Source organism: Physella acuta, unplaced genomic scaffold (genome assembly GCF_028476545.2).
Source record: "Physella acuta isolate Inbredline_101_S28 unplaced genomic scaffold, ASM2847654v3 ptg000094l, whole genome shotgun sequence".
In the NCBI taxonomy this organism is placed as follows: domain Eukaryota; kingdom Metazoa; phylum Mollusca; class Gastropoda; family Physidae; genus Physella; species Physella acuta.
This window is the reverse complement of record NW_026731614.1, coordinates 754,775-777,152: the sequence shown is the minus strand read 5'-3', so window position 1 is coordinate 777,152 and position 22,378 is coordinate 754,775. Positions and strand designations below refer to the sequence as shown.

The window sequence follows — 22,378 nt, the reverse complement described above, 5'->3', positions numbered from 1 at the left end:
TATAAGTATTAGAATATAAGCGCAGGCTTCTTTTAACGTTAAACGATGTCCGCTAACTGCCAGTTACTTATTACTATTATTGAAAACACGATGCCTCGAATACTTTTTAATTAGACCAGACAAAATAGTTCTTTACATTTTTAATTTTTGAAATAATTGTAGATTACTGATCAGACATATCTTAAGTATGTGGAAATGAAATTTGTTTTTGGATATTTTGACTCCAACATTAGTTAATCTGCTCCGAACGTAGTCACTGTATGTAGGTCACGCTCAGTGGCGTAGCGAGGTCGGGTGTCACCCGGTGCGGCACTTAATGGTGTCACCCCCCAGAGGCATAGAGACCCTTCCTAGGGACAAACTTTCAAACTTTCGATTTGCACCCCCCCCTCGAGTTTTTCTCTATATATTTTGCTATTTTTTGCCTTGGTGTCACCCCCCTAAATGGTGTCACCCGGTGCGGTCCGCACCCCCCGCCCCCCCCCCCCTCGCTACGCCCCTGGTCACGCTGCCACCATTGTTATATTTTTTCATCCCGATCTTCCGGCCTTTAAGTTTGATCAACTAATAACAGCATTCTTATGGCATGTGCAAACAAATCTAATTTTTTTATTTCAAAATATATTTACATACCCATCTTTAATTTTTTCAGCTCTAGTTCTAGTTTTGCAGAATATGTTTTTCCTAAAATCTAATTTTGTCAGACTAGACTGACAAGAGTCAGACCTAGATCTATTCTAGGTTACCTGTCTGTTGCTATACACTAGCATTGTGCTAACTGTAATTTTAAGTATTCAAGTTCTACTTACCCTTAGATATAGTTATATGCTGAAAATCAGAATCCATACACAATTCACACATAAAAACATTGATCTGATAACTTCAAATTTTATTACAAAATGACTTTTATATGGACTCTACTTCACCTGCCCAAAATAACAAGGCAGTTATAGACACATTACAGTGTTCAAGTCATTTACTTTAGATTTCTGACTATGGAGTTCTTTCATTCACTGTATTTATATAAAATTTTGCTTTAGAAACATTTTCATATTTGCGCAGCAGTTTTATAACAAAATGGCTTAAAGATGGACTCTACTTCACCTGCCCAAAATAATGAGGCAATTATATGCACATAACAGTGTTCAAGTCATTTACTTTAGATTTCTAACTTTGTAGTTCTTTCATTTGCTGTATTTATATAAAATATGGCTTTAGAAACATTTTCATATTTGCGCAGCACACAGTTTTTTGGGGTTATGGGAGGAAGCCAACACAAAAATATAAGTTCTGTATTATTTTTTATTCATTTCAACAGCATTTACGAGTTCTACATATCATTCTAGTTAAACTCTGCAAATATGAACAAAATACAACTGCAAGTAAAATAACTATGCTCAATTTATTCAGGTATACCATCACTTGTCACAATTGGCCAATGCAAAAGCAAGGGGATTCCACCCCTCACAAAAAAATTCGCTAAAAAAACACTATTTGAGCTAGACAGAAAATCTTTTTTGTTTAGTTTTCATATAGTTGAGCTCTACAAGAATATGTAATTTTTAGTGTTTTTTTTTTTACCAAAATCCCTAATTTAATTAATAATACAATTCACCTGTTGATTTAAATTTCAGATTTTATTTTTAATCAAGCGTTTAAATAAATATATCTAGTGATTTAAAACGTAAAACAAAATGTACATACCTTTAATTTTATTTAAAAACAAATTATTTCTAAAACTTAATAGATTGTTGTCCACTAACATAACAAAGATTTTCTTTTAGGAATGTAGCGTTGTTGGCCTATATTTTAACAGGCCGATAGCTGTGCACTAACAATAGGCGCCTTGGGCTGTCAAAAAAGGAAAATCCGAAATTACTAATCTGTCGATTGAAAACTACAAGAGGAATTTAAACCGGAAAAATATAAGCAACAACAACGCAGCAAGTGAGACAATAATAATGAATTTCTTACAAGTGAATGCATGAAATTTGCAACAAATCATTTATACATGTCCGTTATATATATATATATATATATATATATATATATATATATATATATATATATATATATATATATATATATATATATATATGTTACGGTCAAAGCCCGAAGTCGGCCAATGCGCGGATTGGCCGGCCAATCCGCGCATTGGCCAATATCGCCTCTTATAGGTCGGTCAAAGTCCGAAACTTTGCTTGATTTCGGCCTTTGGCCGGCCAATCCGCAGACTGGCCATTGTGGACCGTCCAAAGTCTGAAATAGCTCTTGATTTCGGCCTTTGGCCGGCCAGTCCGCGGACTGGCCATGGTGGACCGGCCAAAGTCTTAATAAGAAGATCATCTGGCTAGGGACGACCGGCCAAAGTCCGAATTAAAAAATCATGAGCAGATTTTGGGTTTTTTAATGCCGTAAGGATCATGAAATTAAGTCTTTATTGATTATTAATTAAAGTAAATGACAGAAACATTCAAATTTTTTTATTGTACTATAGTCTCAATCAATCAATATTATCATTTGTTACAACAAGTTGAACTTTTATGGCATTTAGAATTACATAGCAGCTTGTTATTTTTACACTTGCAGCGATTTGTTATGCACTTGGTTGTGCAATTGCAGCGAGTGTAGCCTTGGCCCCCAGTCAATGATTGTGAAGATGCGATGGTTCGTAGTGATTTTTCCTCGGTGCCAACTGACGACAATAAGAGCAGTTTTTCGTGAAGAATTGAAAACTCACTTCTGGCATACAGTTGTTTTAGAACACCATGTTCCGTTCCTAATTTGTAGAAACCGCCCTCGACGCTCATGACAACTGCAATCACGCTTCGGGGATCACCGCAACCTCTGTCAACATTTGGAACACGGATGCGTACATTGTCACCCACTTCACCATCTTTAAATTTTGTATATGATGTTTTAAGCATCTTAGCACCTTGATTTTGCAAGCCAGTATGAGCTGCTGACCTGTGTTCCATGATGTCTTGTTTGTTGTGACACAATCTGCAGGTAATGTTCCCTCCGTACCCTTCGTCTGCTTCATTGGGTACTCCACAAATAGCATGGACATCTTTGCCACAGGATCCACAAGAATGAGCTGCACTACAATGTTTTTCACAAACTATACAGAATCTGTTTGCCACATTATTGTCAAACAACTGATCTGGACGTTCCGCCACGGCAGCAGATGTTTTGTGTTAGCTGAGGATGTAGTTGCATTTATGACAACCTCCATTTCTTGTTCAATGTTCTCAAGATCTTCCTCAGTAACTATTTTATTGAGAGCCTCTCTTGGTAGATTTGAAGTGCTAAGTTCCACTTTTGCTTTGCATCCAAACAAGGCTTCGTATGGTGATTGTTGGATTCCTTGATGAAAAGAACGATTTTTCATAAATTGAATGAATTTGAGACTCTCAGCCTAATGAGCTGATTCATTTGTTTGCATCCATGTCATCATCATGTTTTGAACATCTTGGTTGGCACGTTTGACTGAACCTTGGCTTTGGCTATGCCATGGTTTTCCGTGAACTAGTTTAAGTTCAGGCCACATGTTCTTTAGTTCAAAAATAACGTGATTCACAAATTCTCTTCCATTATCTGATTGAAGCACACTTGGGGCACCAATAGTCGTGAAGATATCCAGCAGCTGGTAAGCAACTTCTTCTGCTCTTTTGATTTCCAAACCTCGCGGCAATATGAACTTGGTTAAATGATTCTGGTAACTGAGTATAAACTTGTATTTGCCGTTTGGGTTACTTTGCATATCAATAAGATCTACTTGGCATCTTGAGTTAAATTCTTTAAATATCAAAGGTTTGGAACTTACAAGGAACGCGGATAAGTCTTTTGAACGTTCCGTCTTGTTGCACGTGGTCGGTGACGCCGATTGTCTTTGATTTTGTTCTTTGATGATTGTCTCACCTCGTCATCATGGAGGAGGCTGTCACATACAATTGTAGCCCATACATGGAAACTAGCATGGATTTACATTTTTTTCTTTTGACAGCCATCTGCTATGTCTGTCTCATGGTCTGACGGCCCTTTTGATCCATGTCGCCTTGAATATAGAATGCTATACAAACAAGAGCTAAACAATACGTTACTCACAATGAAACCGCACCCAGAATAATGAAAACGCAATCACAACTTAGTCTAGATAGAACATTGGCCAGGACATCCCGGCCAATGCGCGCATTGGCCGGCCGTTGTACAAAATACGCTGTCAAGTTTAAAAACTTCGGACTTTGGCCAGTACGTCCCGGCCAGTGCGCGCATTGGCCGGCCAATGTACGAAATACGATCTTAGTTCTAAGTTCTTCGGGCTTTGGCCAAGAGAGCCGGCCAATCCGCGCATTGGCCGGCCAATCCGGGGTTTGGCCGCACTTCGGGCTTTGACCGTAACATATATATATATATGTTACGGTCAAAGCCCGAAGTGCGGCCAAACCCCGGATTGGCCGGCCAATGCGCGCATTGGCCGGCTCTCTTGGCCAAAGCCCGAAGAACTTAGCACTAAGAGCGTATTTCGTACATTGGCCGGCCAATGCGCGCACTGGCCGGGACGCACTGGCCAAAGTCCGAAGCGCTTAAACTTGACAGCGTATTTTGTACATTGGCCGGCCAATGCGCGCACTGGCCGGGATGTCCTGGCCAATGTTCTATCTAGACTAAATTGTAATCGCGTTTTCATTATTCTGGGTGCGGATTCATTGTGAGTAACTTATTGTTTGGCTCTTGTTTGTATAGCATACTATATGCAATGCGACATGGACCAAAAGGACCGTCAGATCAAGAGACAGACATACCAGATGGCTGCCAAAATAAATAATCCAAATCCTAATGGAAAAGAATTTGTGAATCAAGTTAATTCTGAACTAAAGAACCAGTGGCCTGAACTTAAACTAGTTCACAGAAAACCAGGCATAGCCAAAGCCAATGTTCAGTAGAACGTGCCAACTAAGATGTTCAAGACGTGATGATGACATGGATGCAGACAGATGAATCAGCTCATTTTCATCAAGGAATCCAACAATCGCCATACGAAGCCTTGTTTGGATGCAAAGCAAAAGTGAGACTAGCACTCAAATCTACCAAGAGAGGCTCTCGATAAGTTAGCTACTTAAGAAGATCTTGAGAACATTGAACAAGAAATGGAGGTTACCATAAATGCAACGACATCCTCAGCTAACACATATGCTGCCGTGGCAATAATGTGGCCAACACATTATGTATAGTTTGTGAAAAAACATTGTAGTGCAGCTTATTCTTGTGGATCCTGTGACAACGATGTCCATGCTATTTGTGGAATACCCAATGAAGCAAACGAAGGGTACGGAGGAAATATTACCCGCAGATTGTGTCACAATAAACAAGACATCATGGACAACAGGTCAGCAGCTCATACTAGCTTTCAAATTTCAGGTGCTAAGATGCTTAAATCATCAAATACAAAATTTAAACAAGCTCAAGTGGATGACAATGTACGCATCCGTATACCAGATGTTGACAGAGGTCGCGGTGATCCCCGAAGCGTGATTGCAGTTGTCATGAGCGTCGAGGGCGCTTTCTACTATTTAGGAACGGAACATGGTGTTCTAAACCAACTGTATGCTAGAAGTGAGTTTTCAATTCTTCACGAAAAACTGCTCTCACTGTCGCCCGTTGGCACTGAGGAAAAATCACTACGAACCATCGCATCTTCACAATCATTGAATGGGGGCCAAGACTACACTCGCTGCAATTGCACAACTAAGTGCACAACAAATCGCTGCAAGTGTAAAAATAACAAGCTACTATGTAATTCTAAATGCCATAAAAGTTCAACTTGTTGTAACAAATGATAATATTGATTGATTGAGACTATAGTACAATAAAAAATTTGAATGTTTCTGTCATTTACTTTAATTAATAATCAATAAAGACTTAATTTCATGATCCTTACGGCATAAAAAAGCCAAAATCTGCTCACGATCTTCTAATTCGGACTTTGGCCGGTCGTCCCTAGCCAGATGATTTTCTAATTAAGACTTTGGCCGGTCCACCATGGCCAATCCGCGGACTGGCCGGCCAAAGGCCGAAATCAAGAGCTATTTCAGACTTTGGCCGGTCCACCACGGCCAGTCCGCGGATTGGCCGGCCAAAGGCCGAAATCAAGCAAAGTTTCGGACTTTGGCCGACCAATGGAAGACGATATTGGCCAATGCGCGGATTGGCCGGCCAATCCGCGCATTGGCCGACTTCGGGCTTTGACCGTAACATATATATATATATATATATGTTACGGTCAAAGCCCGAAGTCGGCCAATGCTAGGATTGGCCAGCCAATCCGCGCATTGGCCAATATCGCCCCCCATAGGTCGGTCAAAGTCCGCAGACTGGCCATGGTGGACCGGCCAAAGTCTTAATTAGAAGACCATCTGGCTAGGGGCGACCGGCCAAAGTCCGAATTAGAAGATCATGAGCAGATTTTGGTTTTTTTTTTTATGCCGTAAGGATTATGAAATTAAGTCTTTATTGATTATTAATTAAAGTAAATGACAGAAACATTCAAATTTTTTATTGTACTATAGTCTCAATCTATCAATATCATCATTTGTTACAACAAGTTGATTTTTTATGGCATTTAGAATTACATAGCAGCTTGTTATTTTTACACTTGCAGCGATTTGTTGTCCACTTAGTTGTGCAATTGCAGCGTGTGTAGCCTTGGCCCCCAGTCAATGATTGTGAAGATGCGATGGTTCGTAGTGAATTTTCCTCAGTGCCAACTGACGACAAAAAGGGCAGTTTTTCGTGAAGAATTGAAAACTCACTTCTAGCATACAGTTGTTTTAGAACACCATGTTCCGTTCCTAATTTGTAGAAACCGCCCTCGACGCTCATGACAACTGCAATCACGCTTCGGGGATCACTGTGACCTCTGTCAACATCTTGAAAACGGATGCGTACATTGTCACCCACTTCACCATCTTTAAATTTTGTATTTAATGTTTTAAGCATCTTAGCACCTTGAGTTTGCAAGCCAGTATGAGCTGCTGATCTGTGTTCCATGATATCTTGTTTGTTGTGACACAATCTGCAGGTAATGTTCCCTCCGTACCCTTCGTCTGCTTCGTTGGGTATTCCCAAAAAGCATGGACATGGGCTGCACTACACTGTTTTTCACAAGCTATATAGAATCTGTTGGCCACATTATTTTCACGCAACTGGTCTGGGCGTTCCGCCAAAGCAGTAGATGTGTTAGCTGAGGATGTCGTTGCATTTATGGCAACCTCCATTTCTTGTTCAATGTTCTCAAGATCTTCCTCAGTAACTATTTTATCGAGAGCCCATATATGGAGACTAACATGGATTTACATTTTCTTCTTTTGACAGCCATTTGATATGTCTGTCTCATGGTCTGACGGCCTTTTTGGATCCATGTCGCCTTGCATATTGAATGCTATACAAACAAGAGCTAAACAATACGTCACTCTCAATGAGAGCGCACCCAGAATAATGAAAATGCGATCACAAATTACTCTAGATAGAAAATTGGCCAGAACATCCCGGCCAGTGCGCGCATTGGCCGACCAATGTACAAAATACGCTGTCAAGTTTAAGCGCTTCGGACTTTGGCCAGTACGTCCCGGCCAGTGCGCGCATTGGCCGGCCAATGTACGAAATACGATCCAAGTGCTAAGTTCTTCGGGCTTTGGCCAAGAGAGCCGGCCAATGCGCGGATTGGCCGGCCAATCCGCGCTTTGGCCGCACTTCGGGCTTTGACCGTAACATATATATATATATATATATATATATATATATATATATATATATATATATATATATATATATATATATCAAAAGAGAGAGAGAGAGAGAGAAAGAGAGGGGAAAAACTGTGTGTGGGTGAGAGTTCATGCTGGCAATAATCCAATAGCTATCTAAAATTTACTTAACACAAGAGGCGTAGCAAGGGGGGGGGGGATTATGTCCCCGGGTGCCGACCTTAGGTGGGGCGCCAAAATGGGTTGGAAAAACAAATCAAGAGTTTGAGGGAAGGGGGTGCAAACCGAAATTTTGAGGGGGGGTTGCAAATCGAAAGTTCGAGGGGGGGGGGGTGGAAATCGAAGGTTTGTCCCCGGGCGCCGGGAAGGGTGGCTACGCCTCTGCTTAACACTCAATATTGAAAACGAAATCCATAAATTTCTGTGACAGATGATACATTATATACACGCTAAATAATCCTATCTGAAAATGTGACAAGATTTTTGGAACAGTCATATAAATGACCTATAGTTGAACTCTCAATACATTTCTATTCTAAATTAGTATAGGCTGATTATGAGCATATTTTAAAAATGTCACAAAACAAATAACACAAATGGGCGTTGTTGGCCACATTTGTTTACACACATTGTATCTTACCTGCACAGTGGTGTCAAATGCTCGATTACTAAGAGATGATAATCGTTCTCTAAACATTTTTGTTTTAAAAATCCGTTATAAATAAATATTGAATGTAGTACTGAAAGTGTTTAAAATCTCTCTCAGTAGTTTGAAAGCAGTAGTTTCAGAAATAGTCATGTGTTTTAATATGCAATGTCTGATACAGTATAAAGAAGAAATAATTTGGACTATTTTACAGTCGACACATCACATGAACTTTGTACCTACCGCGATGGCCGTCGCTACTATTAAGGTGAACTAGCCTGACTGGAAAATTTTCTTCTCACAATTTGGCAAACACGAAATGCTATACAAACATTTTTAAAGCACGAAGATTTAAGGTCCGAAATGAGTTTTGACATAATTATCTTTGTCTGGCTTGTTGTCTCTAGATGGTTATCTTTGTAATTAAATAGATTAAATTACTCAATTAGGAAATACATTATTTAAAATTAAGTGAAACAGGCTACTATATATATATATATATATATATATATATATATATATATATATATATATATATATATATATATATATATATATATATATTTATATATACATATATATATATAGGAGGATCAAACAAATATTTACGGGGTACCTTTTTTTCCTAGTTCCGCCACTTGGGTGGGGACCAAATAGGGGCTCGAAAATTGTCGCCAAAATATTTCCATATAAAAAATGTTGTTTATAAGTTTATAATTGTATTTTTTTAACAATTGTCAAGGTCAAGTTTTTTAGCCCCTAAATAATCAAACACACGCTGTCGCCGGCAAAATTCTTTGAAGTTTCCATTGCTCGAGATGCCGCTAGATATGTAGTTGGCTTTCGTGATGTACGGTACTTTTTGTGGCATTGGTTATGGGTCCGAAGGCCATTGTATATTTTTCAAGGTAAAAAATTTCTGCAATATTGGTATAACTTTTATCCTGTACTATTCTGTATTCTACACATAATTAAAACAACGAGTTATGTACGTTTACATGTTTTTGCTTTTACAAGAAATGTGATAGTAAACGTATATACTTTGAATCTCCCTTAAGTAAGTTTTATAATAGGCTTTGGAAAACCATCCCAAAATTCTGACGATGATGACGTACATAGGTGCTTTGTTGTCCCCTTCCAGTTTCTTTCCGAGCCGACCCCCATCCCACCCCTTTTCTTAACCTCGCAATTATCCAATAGATAAATGTATCGTTTGTGAACGTTCTAACCGTGTATTCACCACATTTCTATAACATTTGCCAAACTGGTCAGCAGATTTTAATTTACTTGCATAGTATTTGATGAATCTAATTCACAAAACACGGAAGGTCAGATTATTTTGAATATTTGAATACCTATTTGAATAGGTTACTTATTAGTAAATTGAATCATTATTTATAGTCAATTACTATTAATAAATGACGTCATTTAGGTGTGAGGGTCTGGCTTTTTTAACTCGTTTAAAAAAACCATGACACCATTTGTGAATGGCCCTTAAGTCAGAAGATTATCAAACTCGTGAGCAAGACAGATACAGTTGTACATGTGAAAAACATGTTTGCGTCTTGTATGCATTACGACAGCATTCATCCGATCGCCGTGAAACTTTGGGAAGCTATTGAGTACAGCCCCGCAAGAGTTTCTGTTATAGACCTAACATTTGTTTAAATATTGTGGTGGCGGCGCCCATCGGAAATATGTGATTTAGCGCCCCGAGATCCCCAGTGATTATCTTTACACCTGGGATCCGCTTATTGTGTGTGCTGCACGGGGAAGTGGGGATTACTACTGAAACCACCAGTGGTAGTGTCATCCTGAGCGCATCACTTGTGAGCAGCCTGGCCCCTATAGTTGTTCAAAAGTGCAAACAACGTTAGGGATAAATCTTGCTACTACATTCGATGACTAAATCTAACCAGGGATTGCACCCATCACCCATGCAGTAATGTAACAGGTGGCCCCACTAGAGTCCCGCGACTCCCCAGACAGGTGAAATGCGTAAACCAAAGCTTACAGCATGCCCAGGTATGCCCATTGGTAGTGTGGACAAACCCGCGTCCTAACTACTAAGATCCAAGAAATGAAGTGCCGACATTGCTCACCTTTATTTAAACTTCTGGTAAACAAGGCACACATCTAAAACTACACGATTGGTAACATTTTGACGCGTAGTTTGGTGTGTTGGACTAGATTTGAAGAGTCTGTGCCTTTCACTTGGAAAACTGTATGGGGCCAGCTCACGTTTTGGAAAACCTGTGATTTATTCCTATACCAGAAGGAAATAAAAATACAATGTGTCCACAAGAATTCGAGTAAATAGCGTTTCACACATTAATGACAAAATTTTCCAAAGTCAAACATCAACGTGAACGTATATAAATTATAACTTGATAGACCAAATCTAAAGCTTATTTATTAATTTTAAATGGCCTCTGATTCCGTTTGTAAGCAGCTGGATCGGGCTATTTGTAAAGTGACGCAGTGATTTCCTTACAAATCGATGGATATAATATTTTTCTTGAATGTCGCGATGAGTCTCAAATCCTGATGTGTTATGTTGGTTTTCAGAAAAGCTAAGTATATCGCGTTACAGCTGTTCTTATCGCAGCTTTCATCTGCGTCCATCATATTTTGAGGAACTGTCCCCCTTTCACCGGTTTTAAAATGTGTATTGCTTGCTGGTTTGTTTTTTTACGAATTAAGATTGCCGGCCCTATCTTTAACCCCAACCTCTAAGGACCAGGGTGCTACCTTTTGTCTGACCCCTACCCACGCAGATCTTAATTAACAGCTTGGTTGAACCAATTACTGGACTGCAGGGAAAATTTCAGGAGACCGATAAATGTGGGGTAGCTTTCTTTGGCGGCCTCATGTCGTTTTATATAAAAAAGAGATGATTGCTCATCGTTTTCACAATGCTCGATCTGTTCAGGAATAGCTGTCGAAATACTGCTGCCGCCGTATCTACGCATCATTGATAAAAGAAAATGTATCACATACTGCTCAAATATTGGTTATGGGCTCTCTATAAACATGATATCCCTCTAATAACGTCGTACTTATAAAATACCCGCTAACAAAAAATACAAGAAGGTGTGCAGCATTATAGTGCGCTATCAGTACACATGTGTATAACGTGTAGGTCAGAGAACATCTGTGTACCACAGTGTCAACATGGTTTATTGATTCTGTAGTGTCTTCTCTAAAATATCTATACAACACTTACACCCCGTTCGCTATGTGTAACCGTAAACCTGATAATTTAGGCATGAGTTTTACAAGAGTTTTCACCAATTCTGATTTGCGGTTAAATTTGCAAAACGGCAGGCGAAGTTGAGCTAATCTTTTTCGGTGTATTCGGCATATGAAGGGATAGAATTGTCAGGACTAGCCCGAGGCGGCTTAATTTTCCTAACGTCGCTAAAGTTATGGACAAGAATGGCACATTATTTTGCCCCGGTCTATGGCCTTGCTACTGCATGGGTCAAGGCAGAGACTAGAATAGACAGCATTTACTACACCATAGGCTAAAATAGACTACGTAACTTCAGTATTTTGCCGTGGTCAAGCATGGTGTGGTCTCGCATTAAAAATCATTCTTCAACTGTCGATCACTTAAGACCCATGTTCATTCCTTCTTCAATCATTAAATTAACGGAAAACGTTTTTGAAGTTTGAATAGGACGTAAAAGTTTTGCTGTTATCTTTGCAAACACATTTCTGGGGTCAAAGTCATTCTTGATGTTTACTCGCCTTTGAAAAGTTAAGAATATTTCTGTAACTCGTGCACATTATGTTTTAAATTGGATTTCAAATAAAATCAAAATTTGAAAAATTATTATTTTAGGTCTAAATAATATTTTGTGGTATCTTAAATTCATTCCTCATCACGTTGCATTTTACTCCTTGTTACAATATCATATTATGGATATTTGCACCGTGCTGTACAAATTCTAGAATGGATGAAAACAATGTCCAATGGCTGACTATGACAGTTAAGACAACCCATTGTAAGTGACTTTAATAACACGATTGCTCTAAAGAATAATTAAGCCAGTTGTTGAATTAAAGATTAAAATTTATACTCGGAAACAAACCTTGAACTCAAGCGAACGATCCTTCTGGTCTATTAATAAATAAACAACAGTTCACTTTGCACTGATGATTAACTGATATGAATACTTATACGAAGGTGAGAGCAATAGAGAAACTTATCTTTATCAGTCCCTTATACTGTCTATACTAAAAGAAAAAATTAATTACACATTGCCATATATTTGAGAATATGATATTTTTAATCAATATAGTTAAACAAAATATTTAAAAGTATATGTTACAAATGTTATCACTTATCCTACATCAATGTTTCAACACACAAAATTCAATGATAGTACTTCTAATCAATACTAATAATTGCTTATTTTAACTTTGATGTCAACCGAAACCAAAAGAAGTTACAATAACATTCAATTGAAAATCCGAATGCGGTTACTGTGTTACTAAAAGAAAATACAATTCATTAGTTGTTTTACATATACTATTGCTATATTATAATAACAAATAAACATGTTTGGCGATGTAAAATGTCAGTGGTTTTTTATTTCTTACTTGCGGTACAATTTAGTCTTTATGGTGTATGACACATACAACATTTTTTCTAGTTATAAACATAAATCATTAAGTACAATACCTCTCTATGATGTCTTCCGATTATATATGATTATACGTGAGCTGGAAATAAATATTAGGTAAATAAAATTATTACTAGCATTAAGACGCATGCACATAACAGTGAGGAATGTTACAAAGTCAACAAATGTATTCAAAGTTGACCATTGGCAAAACTTTTCCCAGCCTAAACCTAAAAATGCACATCGCCAATACCGGGAAAAATAAGTACTAGCATCAAAAGTAACTTGTCAGAAACATTATTATTTTACGAATTTAAAAAAAAAAAACATCACTAATTATTCTCAATAACACTTCTGGTGAAATTACGTCCACACTTTACATCACGCCGACATTTATCTAAGATTACATTTTTATTATTCGTTGTAGAATTATTCGTTGTTTTTTGCAGTTTAACAACGATCAATGTGAGAAAAGACCTCCATACCAACTCTTGTTGCCATTATAAAAAAAAAAATTTTTTTTTTAAAAATTTTCTATATAATAAAGTATAAGTTTATTTTTAAAATTAAATAATTAATATTTGGCTGAATTCAGCCAACTGAATAATGTCCCTTGCACGACTTCTTTCACGGGACACTAAAATAATAGGTTGTGAAGTGGAACTATTTTTTTTTTTTACTTTTTATTTTTTAATTAATTAAATTGTAAGAAATATATTTGTTACTCTAGGTCTAGGATCATGACAAAAACAGAAAGAAAAAAATGCATTTTAAAAAAATTAAAATATAAATTATTCTTTTTTTAACAGTGCCTTTGGTGATACAATTTAATATAATGGACTATGTATAACATATAAATAATAAAATACTTTATATATTTTTATCTTTAAATGCATGTTTTAAATAAAAAAAAATTATTTTAAAAAAAAACATAATTTACTATTTGAAAATATAAACCTATTATAAATCAAACAAAAAAAGTAAAAAAAAACAATATTAAAACCAATAAAAAATATTGCTATAGCCTACAACAGTGCATATAAAACACATACAAAAGTAATATTATTGTTTCCGGCGTTCTGCAGTTAACATATTTTGTTATTTTTAAGCGGAGTTTATAATCTAAATTATTATACTTTTCCAAAGAAAATTTATGAGAGGAAATCTTACTTTGATAACAGTTAAAATAACTAACCAATTTAACAGATAGTAGAAATTAAAAAAAAAACATTCAAATTTAAATTCATAGAATATAACATTTTAATTCATTATAATACGTAAGGAAGTCGGAATAATTTTTAAAAAAGATAAATATTTTATAGACTTTTAAATATGTTTATACTATCTGTGAGAGATGACACAATTTATTTCTAGATCATTCTCTAAAAAAGATTAAGAATAACTGTCCCGATTGACAGGAAGAGTATATGAATAATCGAATATAACATTAAAAAATGACAGTATTTTTTTAGTATGACAGGCCAAGACAGCCCAACAAAACCATAAAGAAAATCACGCCTTGACCTACAGCTGTATGTAGCTGGGTCCTGCTACATCCAGTATCTCATGGCTTGATGTCAACATCCCTTTACTTTCTTCCTTGTGGAGCTTCTGTTCTAAAAGTCTCTGCTCTAGCACATGTCTTTCTATTTTCATTCTCAGTTTCTCTTCTCTTTCTCTCATTCTCTGTTCGTGTTTTTGTTTCTTCAATTGCATTTCCACATAATGTTTCTCTGTTCTTTGCTTTAGTTTTTCTTCTTTCTCTCTCATCCAAAGCTTGTGTTTTTCCAGTATCATTTTTCGTTCATCTACTTCCAGTTCATAAATCTCACCAAACCGTCGTCTTTTATTTAAGTTTCTACATCCGTGTGTAACCTGTGTAGATGGATGAGAATTTCTTTTCCTTTCTGTGTCAGCGAAATCCTCTGTCTGAGGCCTGTTAGTGTTAACAAAATAAAAAGTTTATTTGAATTTATAAGAAAATAAAATTAAACGGTCTAAAGCACTAATTTTAGATAAATTAATGAGTTGGTGACCCATAAGAAATCCTGTCACGCCACCCTTAAGTCACGTCTCATAGAGTGGGAACCAGTAATGTAAATTATCAACTGTCTGACAGATCTAATTATTGTTCAATTTAAAAATTTAAATTAAATTACTGAGGCTCCATCTCGATGTTCTGGTTTTGGATTCTGTCTGTGGCCTCTTCTTGAGCTTGGACATCCGTACCTGTGTGTGAAAAAATGCAGGTCAATTAGTGTATCGCCCTTTTTGTACACACTTATCAACGTGAAAAAAACGACCTAGTGGGTCTAATAAAATATCTCTACTATTTAAGACGTGGTGTAATTTATCTGTCATCCAACAACAACAAATCAATTCAACAATATAACAGCTAAGTAGATGGTGCTAGTACCTCACACAAGTCATTTCTTAATACATTTTGTGAATACTAGATATAATAACATACTTACCGTAAAACAGTTGCTGGGTAAGCTCTCGATTCTCGTTGAAATTTGCTGTAACTGAAGTACATGCAAAGGCGATAATTAGAAACCAGAATAAATTTGTATTGTATATAGTATATACATAAAGTGAAACAATTGCGTTAGGCTAACCAGGGTAGGGTAAAGAGGATGTCGATTATGATATTTGCTGGGACTTAGGTAAAGTTGACTAAGGCATAAGGGAATGTAAAATATGGCATGTGGATTTTATTTAGGGCAGGTTAATGTTAGCTAGGGCTTGTGGATATTGGCTATGCCATAAAGTATGCAGTGTAGGGTATGATATTTTATATACTGTATAAACTTGTAACGTTTTAATAAATCATGGTATCTTGTTATCCAAAAAATATTTTAGATCTATACGTTTATACTTATAAATATATTTTAAGAAATTATTTTGGGCTTAAGTTCAATAAAGCCTTATGATGAGCTCTACATATTTATCGTTTTAAAATATTTCATTAATCAATTTCGGATATACTTTTACCTTCAACTGGCAAGTTTGAAGATGTTACATCATCATCCATGTTGTCTTCACTGTGACGTTCCGTCGATTCATGGTGACCTGTTGAGAATAGCGAGGACTAAAAACATGTTCTTCAATTATACGCTTCAACGAGCATATTTGTCTAAAAACAGGAATGAAAACATTTTCTTTAATTACGCATTAACGATTATATGTCTCTATAAACATCTCTAAACAATTTATACTATAATTATATAAAATACATAAATAAATAAATAGACATACCATATTCTACTGCATCCCTTTCTTCTTCGGATACATTTGCAGGTAAATTGACACCTAAATACACACAATTTAAATCTAGTGTTTGATTCCATTATCAATAGTTTCCTCTATATTAATAAATTAATAACAAAAATTAAATCCTTTAAAGTCAAGGATATATCAACATAGCATTTTTAATAGATATATTTGCTAATGTTTTAAGCTTTATCTCAAAAAAATGTTACCTTCATTGTTGAGGCTGGAAGACGGCTGAAAACTGTCGCTATTTGTTCCATCAACCACTTCTGTAACTTCATCTGGCTCTGTTGTATCCCCAGTGTTTAATTCAGACTCAAAAAGATCCTTAAAGTCTACAAAATCTTCAGGACAAATATCAAATATTCTTCTAGTAAAACCAGAAAGTCTACTGCCATGAGGGTCTCTCTTTGCCCTTTTCATGTCTTGTTTAGCCAAAGATTTCATCCTCTGATATTGTTCTTTCACTTTCTGTAGGTCACGTGACGGGTATTTTGCTCTATGTTCTTGTGTGACGTCATCCCAGACTTGTTTTACTTTTTTCTTACATTCGCTGGTTCGTCCTTTACATTCTATCTCTCTCTTGTGTCTCTCTATCAGTGAGAGAAGTTCGTTTTTTTCTTCGTCTTTCCAGTTCTCTGTTCGTGTTTTTTTACGTTCAACTGGTGGATCTAGTTCAGCTGTAGGAGACATTAAACAGGCAAATAATAATCAAATAAAATTCATTTTACGTTATTTATTACATAAAAGTAGTTTTAAATATATTATGGAATATTCCAGTCTAAATAACAAGATATAAAACAACGTCAAAATACGCATATAATAAAAGCCTATAATATCAGGTAAAAAGGATTTAATTCTATAATGGCGTTAATATACATATTTCATGAAATATAAAGTAAATACGTTGAAAAATGTATTGTAAAACTTATGATTATAGAGAGATATTGCGACCGAAGGGATGAATTTTATAAAAGAAACATTAATCATTAATATCCTTACATACGGAAAAGCTTACTAGATGTTGAAGTAGACGCTGGGCAAGGAAGATATAAAACTTCTATTATTTTTCTACCAAGTTTTATGAGCAATTTTTTCAGCAATGGCAGCAACATGATGTAGACATTTCGTCAATATTTTATTGTTAGCCAGTCTTCCAACTCAGGTCTTGATGACATGTTCCTACCACCCAACGCGATCCTATATCCCCCAGGTAACTCTTTTTTTTACTTTGCTCACCTCACCCATCTCCTTTGAGTTGCTACTTGCTTCGCTTACCCCATCCATCAACTTTGTGTTCGTACTGAAGGCATTTCTTGGCCTGCTATTTAGTTTTTACCGAGTTATCTCAATGCGTATCCATCTTGTTAAACTAGTCGTCAAGTTTCCTCAATACAGCGGATGTAGTGTTATTTTAATGTATATTTGGATTTCAATATCTTCAACTATTTATGTAACTATAAAAAAGCGAGGGTCTCTGCCTATTAACACTAATAGTTTCGCTGTCTGTCTATGTATCTATCTGTCTGACAAGAACGCTCTAGAGAAAACACAAGCAAATTAAAAACATGCATAGTAATTCGAAAAACGAAGTATGACGCGGTCACATTTAGCATAGAGTAGAAAATAATCTCAAGCCGGAGAGTACACACAGTAATATGACGTCATTGATTCTCGAGTAAACATTGAATAAAAAGGCAATTTTGTCTAATCTAAATGGTTTGCTGTGAAGAGTTTCTTGCACACAATTCTTCGGGTAGGGGCGAAGCCCCATCCCGGCTTAAGAACATCTGAGCCCCCCCCCCCCCCTCCCCAACTCAAAAGAAATGTCTTCATCGATACTCTATAATAAAATTACCGCCTAATTAATGTGTCTAATCTAAAAAGTGGTTTTCTTGCAATTTCTTTAGTGCAATTCTTTGGGTAGTGGCTAAGCGCGACACCAGTGTTTCTTTCAGACTTTTTCCTCCCCGGAGAGGGGTGGGGGTACTTGAAATTTTCGGGGGCGGGGGTAGAATTTTCGGGGAGGGGGCGGACACTGGAAAAAGTATATAATTATATTTCGTTGAATGAGACGGGAGACATGTTTTTTTGGGGGTGGGGGGGTGGTGTGTGTGTGGGGGGGGTGGGGGGGTGGGGGGTTTTTAGTTTAGAGAAAAGAGACAGCACTATCAGCCTAGCGCCCGTTGTACCCTTCCTCAACGGGCCATTTTTCTCGTTAATACTAATAGTTTCGCTGTCTGTGTATCTATGCATCTGACAAGAACGCTCGAGAGAAAACAAAAGCAAATTAAAAACATGCATAGTATTTCGAAAAACGAAATATGACGTCGTATAGTAGAAAATAATCTCAAGCCGGAGAGTGCACACAGTAATATGACGTCATTGATTCTCGAGTAAACATTGAATAAAAGTCAATTTTGTCTAATCTAAGTGGTTTGCGTGAAGAGTTTCTTTCATACAATTATTCGGGTAGGGGCGAAGCCCCACCCCCGCGTAAGAGCGTCTGAGCTCCCCCCCCCCTCCCCAACTCAAAAGAAATTTCTTCATCGATACTCTATAATAAAATTACCGCCTAATTAATGTGTCTAATCTAAAAAGTGGTTTTCTTGCAATTTCTTTAATGCAATTCTTCGGGTAGTGGCTAAGCGCGACACCAGTGTTTCTTTCAGACTTTTTCCTCTCTTCCGGTAGGGGCGAAGCCCAGCCCAGATTATTCCTATAGTTTATATGATCTACAAATGCGACCAGTGTTTCTTTCAGACTTTTTCCTCCCCGGTGAGGGGTGGGGGATACATGAAATTTTCGGGGGCGGGGGTAGAATTTTCCGGGAGGGGGCGGACACTGGAAAAAGTATATAATTATATTTCGTTGAATGGGACGGTAGACATGTTTTGGAGTGTGTGTGTGGGGGGGGGGGGGGGGTGGGAGGGGGAAGAAGCCCCCTCCTCCCAAGTAAAGTTGCCTGAAAGAAACTCTAAATGCTACTTTTATCATGAATGAGATTAGGTACATGGTTTAGGGATATGTCTATGACTATATTTTGTATAAATTAAAGTACCGAGAAAATAGACAGCACTATCAACCTAGCGCCCGTTGTATCCTTCCTCAACGGGCCTTTTTTCTTGTCCTAAATATTAGTAAAGGTATCCAGTACATAATCTAGTGACCCACGCTTTTCTTTATAGTTATTTATTATTCGTTATTTTGTTTTTGTTCTTTATGGTCTTTTTCAATTAAAAATCTGAATTTACTTTTACAATAAAAACCGTTATTGCCTTGTACGTGCACTATAACAACGGATCGAACAGTGTTTTTGTCATATCTGCTATCCAATCGTTTATATGTATGTGTCATTACTTGTAAGTCAAAAACATATTTCAGGTGGGTAAATCTCTCTATTTGCTCAGGCTAGTCATGTTCAGGTATAATATATAGATCTTGCTTACTACATTTAATTGGTACGTTCTATGAACATCAGTATGTTGACCCGTATTTTTTTATCCTGCAGTTGTTTTATGTGTTCAAATAAAGGGCCACGTCATTGACGAAGTCCGAAATGTCAATTGCCGAATGATCTTTCCACGCAGAGTTTCTTCCAGGCATCTCTTCGGGGGGTGAAGCCCCCCCCCCCCCCCCGAAAAATTTTTACCGCCCCCCCCCGAACGAAATGAAATTTATATAATTTATATAGAAAATATATACTTTTAACAGTGTCCGCCCCCCCGAAGAAAGTTTACCGCCCCCCCCCCCCGAAGATTTCAAGTGCCCCCCCGGAGAAAAAAGTCTGGAAGAAACACTGTTTCCACGAATCATAAGGCCAACAATTTAAAATTAAACTAAACGACCCTTTCTCTAGCCCGACTTTGTAATCTATCTCTGTTTTGTTTGGCGTGCATTTGCTTGGTTGACTGTCCTTTATGTTAAGACAAGTAATTATTTTCTAAACGTTATGCCACTAAATAATCAAAACTATCAAACACTAAATCTAATTTTATCCTGTTGACATTTCATATGTACGTCTATAGGCTATTTATCACACACAAATGAAAGTTTTACCTTGTGAACTGCTGGCGATGAGATCCAGAAGCTGTGTTGCGTTATTTGCATGTGTTGTAAATTGTGAATCTTTTAAAAGCCCTACACACGCATGTAGTGAACAAAGAAGGTAAGGTTCGTACTGAAATAGTAGTTTTAAATATTGATTTTAGGACATCCGCAAAATAAATTTAGATCTAATTATTGAAATATTGTATATTATAGGGCATAATTATTTGCTAAATTTACAATAAAAAAGAACGTAAAATAAAACAAATATTTCCTTTACAAATGTGTTTTTAATGTAAGCCGTTTTTAGTCGTGTATTTCCTTACTAAATTATAACCGTTTTACAGATTCGTTTCACTCATTGAAATCTGTTATCTTTTGATGCCTTATGTTGAGTTTATTTATTTTCTAACCTTTATATAGTACTTGATATCAGTTGTATAAGTAGCCAATATTTGCAGACATAGCTCTATCTCCTGTTGTCTTGTCCAGCATGATTGTAACAAAATAGATTGTAGATGGAACAAACAATGTTCAGGGAATTCTGCTCTAAACGTTTCTTGTTGACTTAGTCTTTGTAGGTTGAGCAAAATATTGCAAATACTGTAAAAAGAAATGTTTTAGATAAAAATGTGACTATTTAGGTGATGAGTAGAGGTTTTTTTTTTTAACAAGTTATGATAGAATATTAAAATTTAAGCACGACAGACGTTAAATTAATGGATTAAAACTTTACAATAATTTGAAGACAAACGTACAGTAAGCTTCACGATAGAGGCTTTATTTTACCAATTAAATGAATTAAAGGCACCTCGTAACTAGTCATCGAGAAAATTAAATTGTATGCATGGAGTGAGTCATTAGAAAATTATCTTCCACTCAGGACCTTGCCGTCGCACAGAGTAGTCACGGGTTCACACTATATAAAATTATTTTCGCATATATTGCATCTACCAATTAATCAGCGTAGGCCTACAAGTTTGCGTTGGGTTATGTTATATTTTATGTGTACGTCCAATGGTAAAGTGGAATCAACACCTCACCCAGTGGATTACTGAAGTCGAGAATGTATTAAATTTACCCAAGTCTCCCCTCGTTTTCCCCACAGTAGACTTGAAACGTAGCTTTACCAAGATGTAATGACGTCACTAATCTTTGTTTCAGCTCTTGTATCGTGTCCTGGTACACCAACAAATGTTGACCGTGGTGGACGTCGGTTATCATTAATATGATCACAAACATCACTAGACCTAGATCTGAGATATATGACAAGATTGACAATCAAAATATATAGGATTACAATATCAATAACTTGTATTTTATTTTACTTTCGTGACAGTAAGACAACAGCTAAGTTCCCCACTTCTAACAGTAAAATACCGTCGTTTGTTCTGGATAAATCAGAGCTCCAGTTCTTTAACAAAGCTTTTAAATCTTCTTCACTTAAACATTGTTGGTCGACCTCTGAGTCAAACATTTTCACCAGAAAAAGAAGAAATGTGAAGGTCTGAAATAAATTTACAACACATGTTTAACTCACAGTTATCAACAGTCAAGTAAACAGAATCAAGTGAATGTTTAACTTACTTGCTTTACAGTAAGACACGTGAGCTTAGAAGTCCTTAATGTCAAGTCGTTCAGGACATTGTTTCTTTTTATTTCCCCCTTTATGTCTGCTAGCTCAAACAATTTTATTACATTGTCAATCTTCTCATCAACATCTACAAGGTCTGGCACTTTATTTTTGTTCTCAGCAAGAGTTAATGCAACATTCGCCATTTCAGGCCAACGGCTCAACACTGTTAAAAGTGTTGCACTCTCTTGACTGTTGTGTAAAATTTGATCAATTCTCTGTCCAGTATCCGCCTCTATTACTGAACAACTTGATAAACTGGTAACGTCTAAAATAGTGAGAGCTGATTTGATTATATCATTTTTGCTCCATTTAGAAAAAAAATATCTAACTTTAGAAAAGGGCACGTATATTTCTTCCATCCTTTGCTTCAATCGTTCTT

At 36.7% G+C, this 22,378-nt stretch overlaps 1 protein-coding gene across 1 annotated transcript; it reads right to left on the bottom strand.

Moving 5' to 3' along the window:
* Window positions 1–14,334: 14,334 nt before the first annotated feature.
* LOC131929406 (merozoite surface protein 9-like) lies at window positions 14,335–15,259 on the bottom strand. The gene is made up of 2 exons (XM_059285583.1): window positions 15,203–15,259; window positions 14,335–14,979 (listed from the first exon to the last, which is right to left on the bottom strand). The coding sequence occupies exons 1-2, from the start codon at window positions 15,211–15,213 to the stop codon at window positions 14,568–14,570; spliced, it is 423 nt and encodes a 140-aa protein (XP_059141566.1). The 5' UTR covers window positions 15,214–15,259; the 3' UTR covers window positions 14,335–14,567.
* Window positions 15,260–22,378: the final 7,119 nt, after the last annotated feature.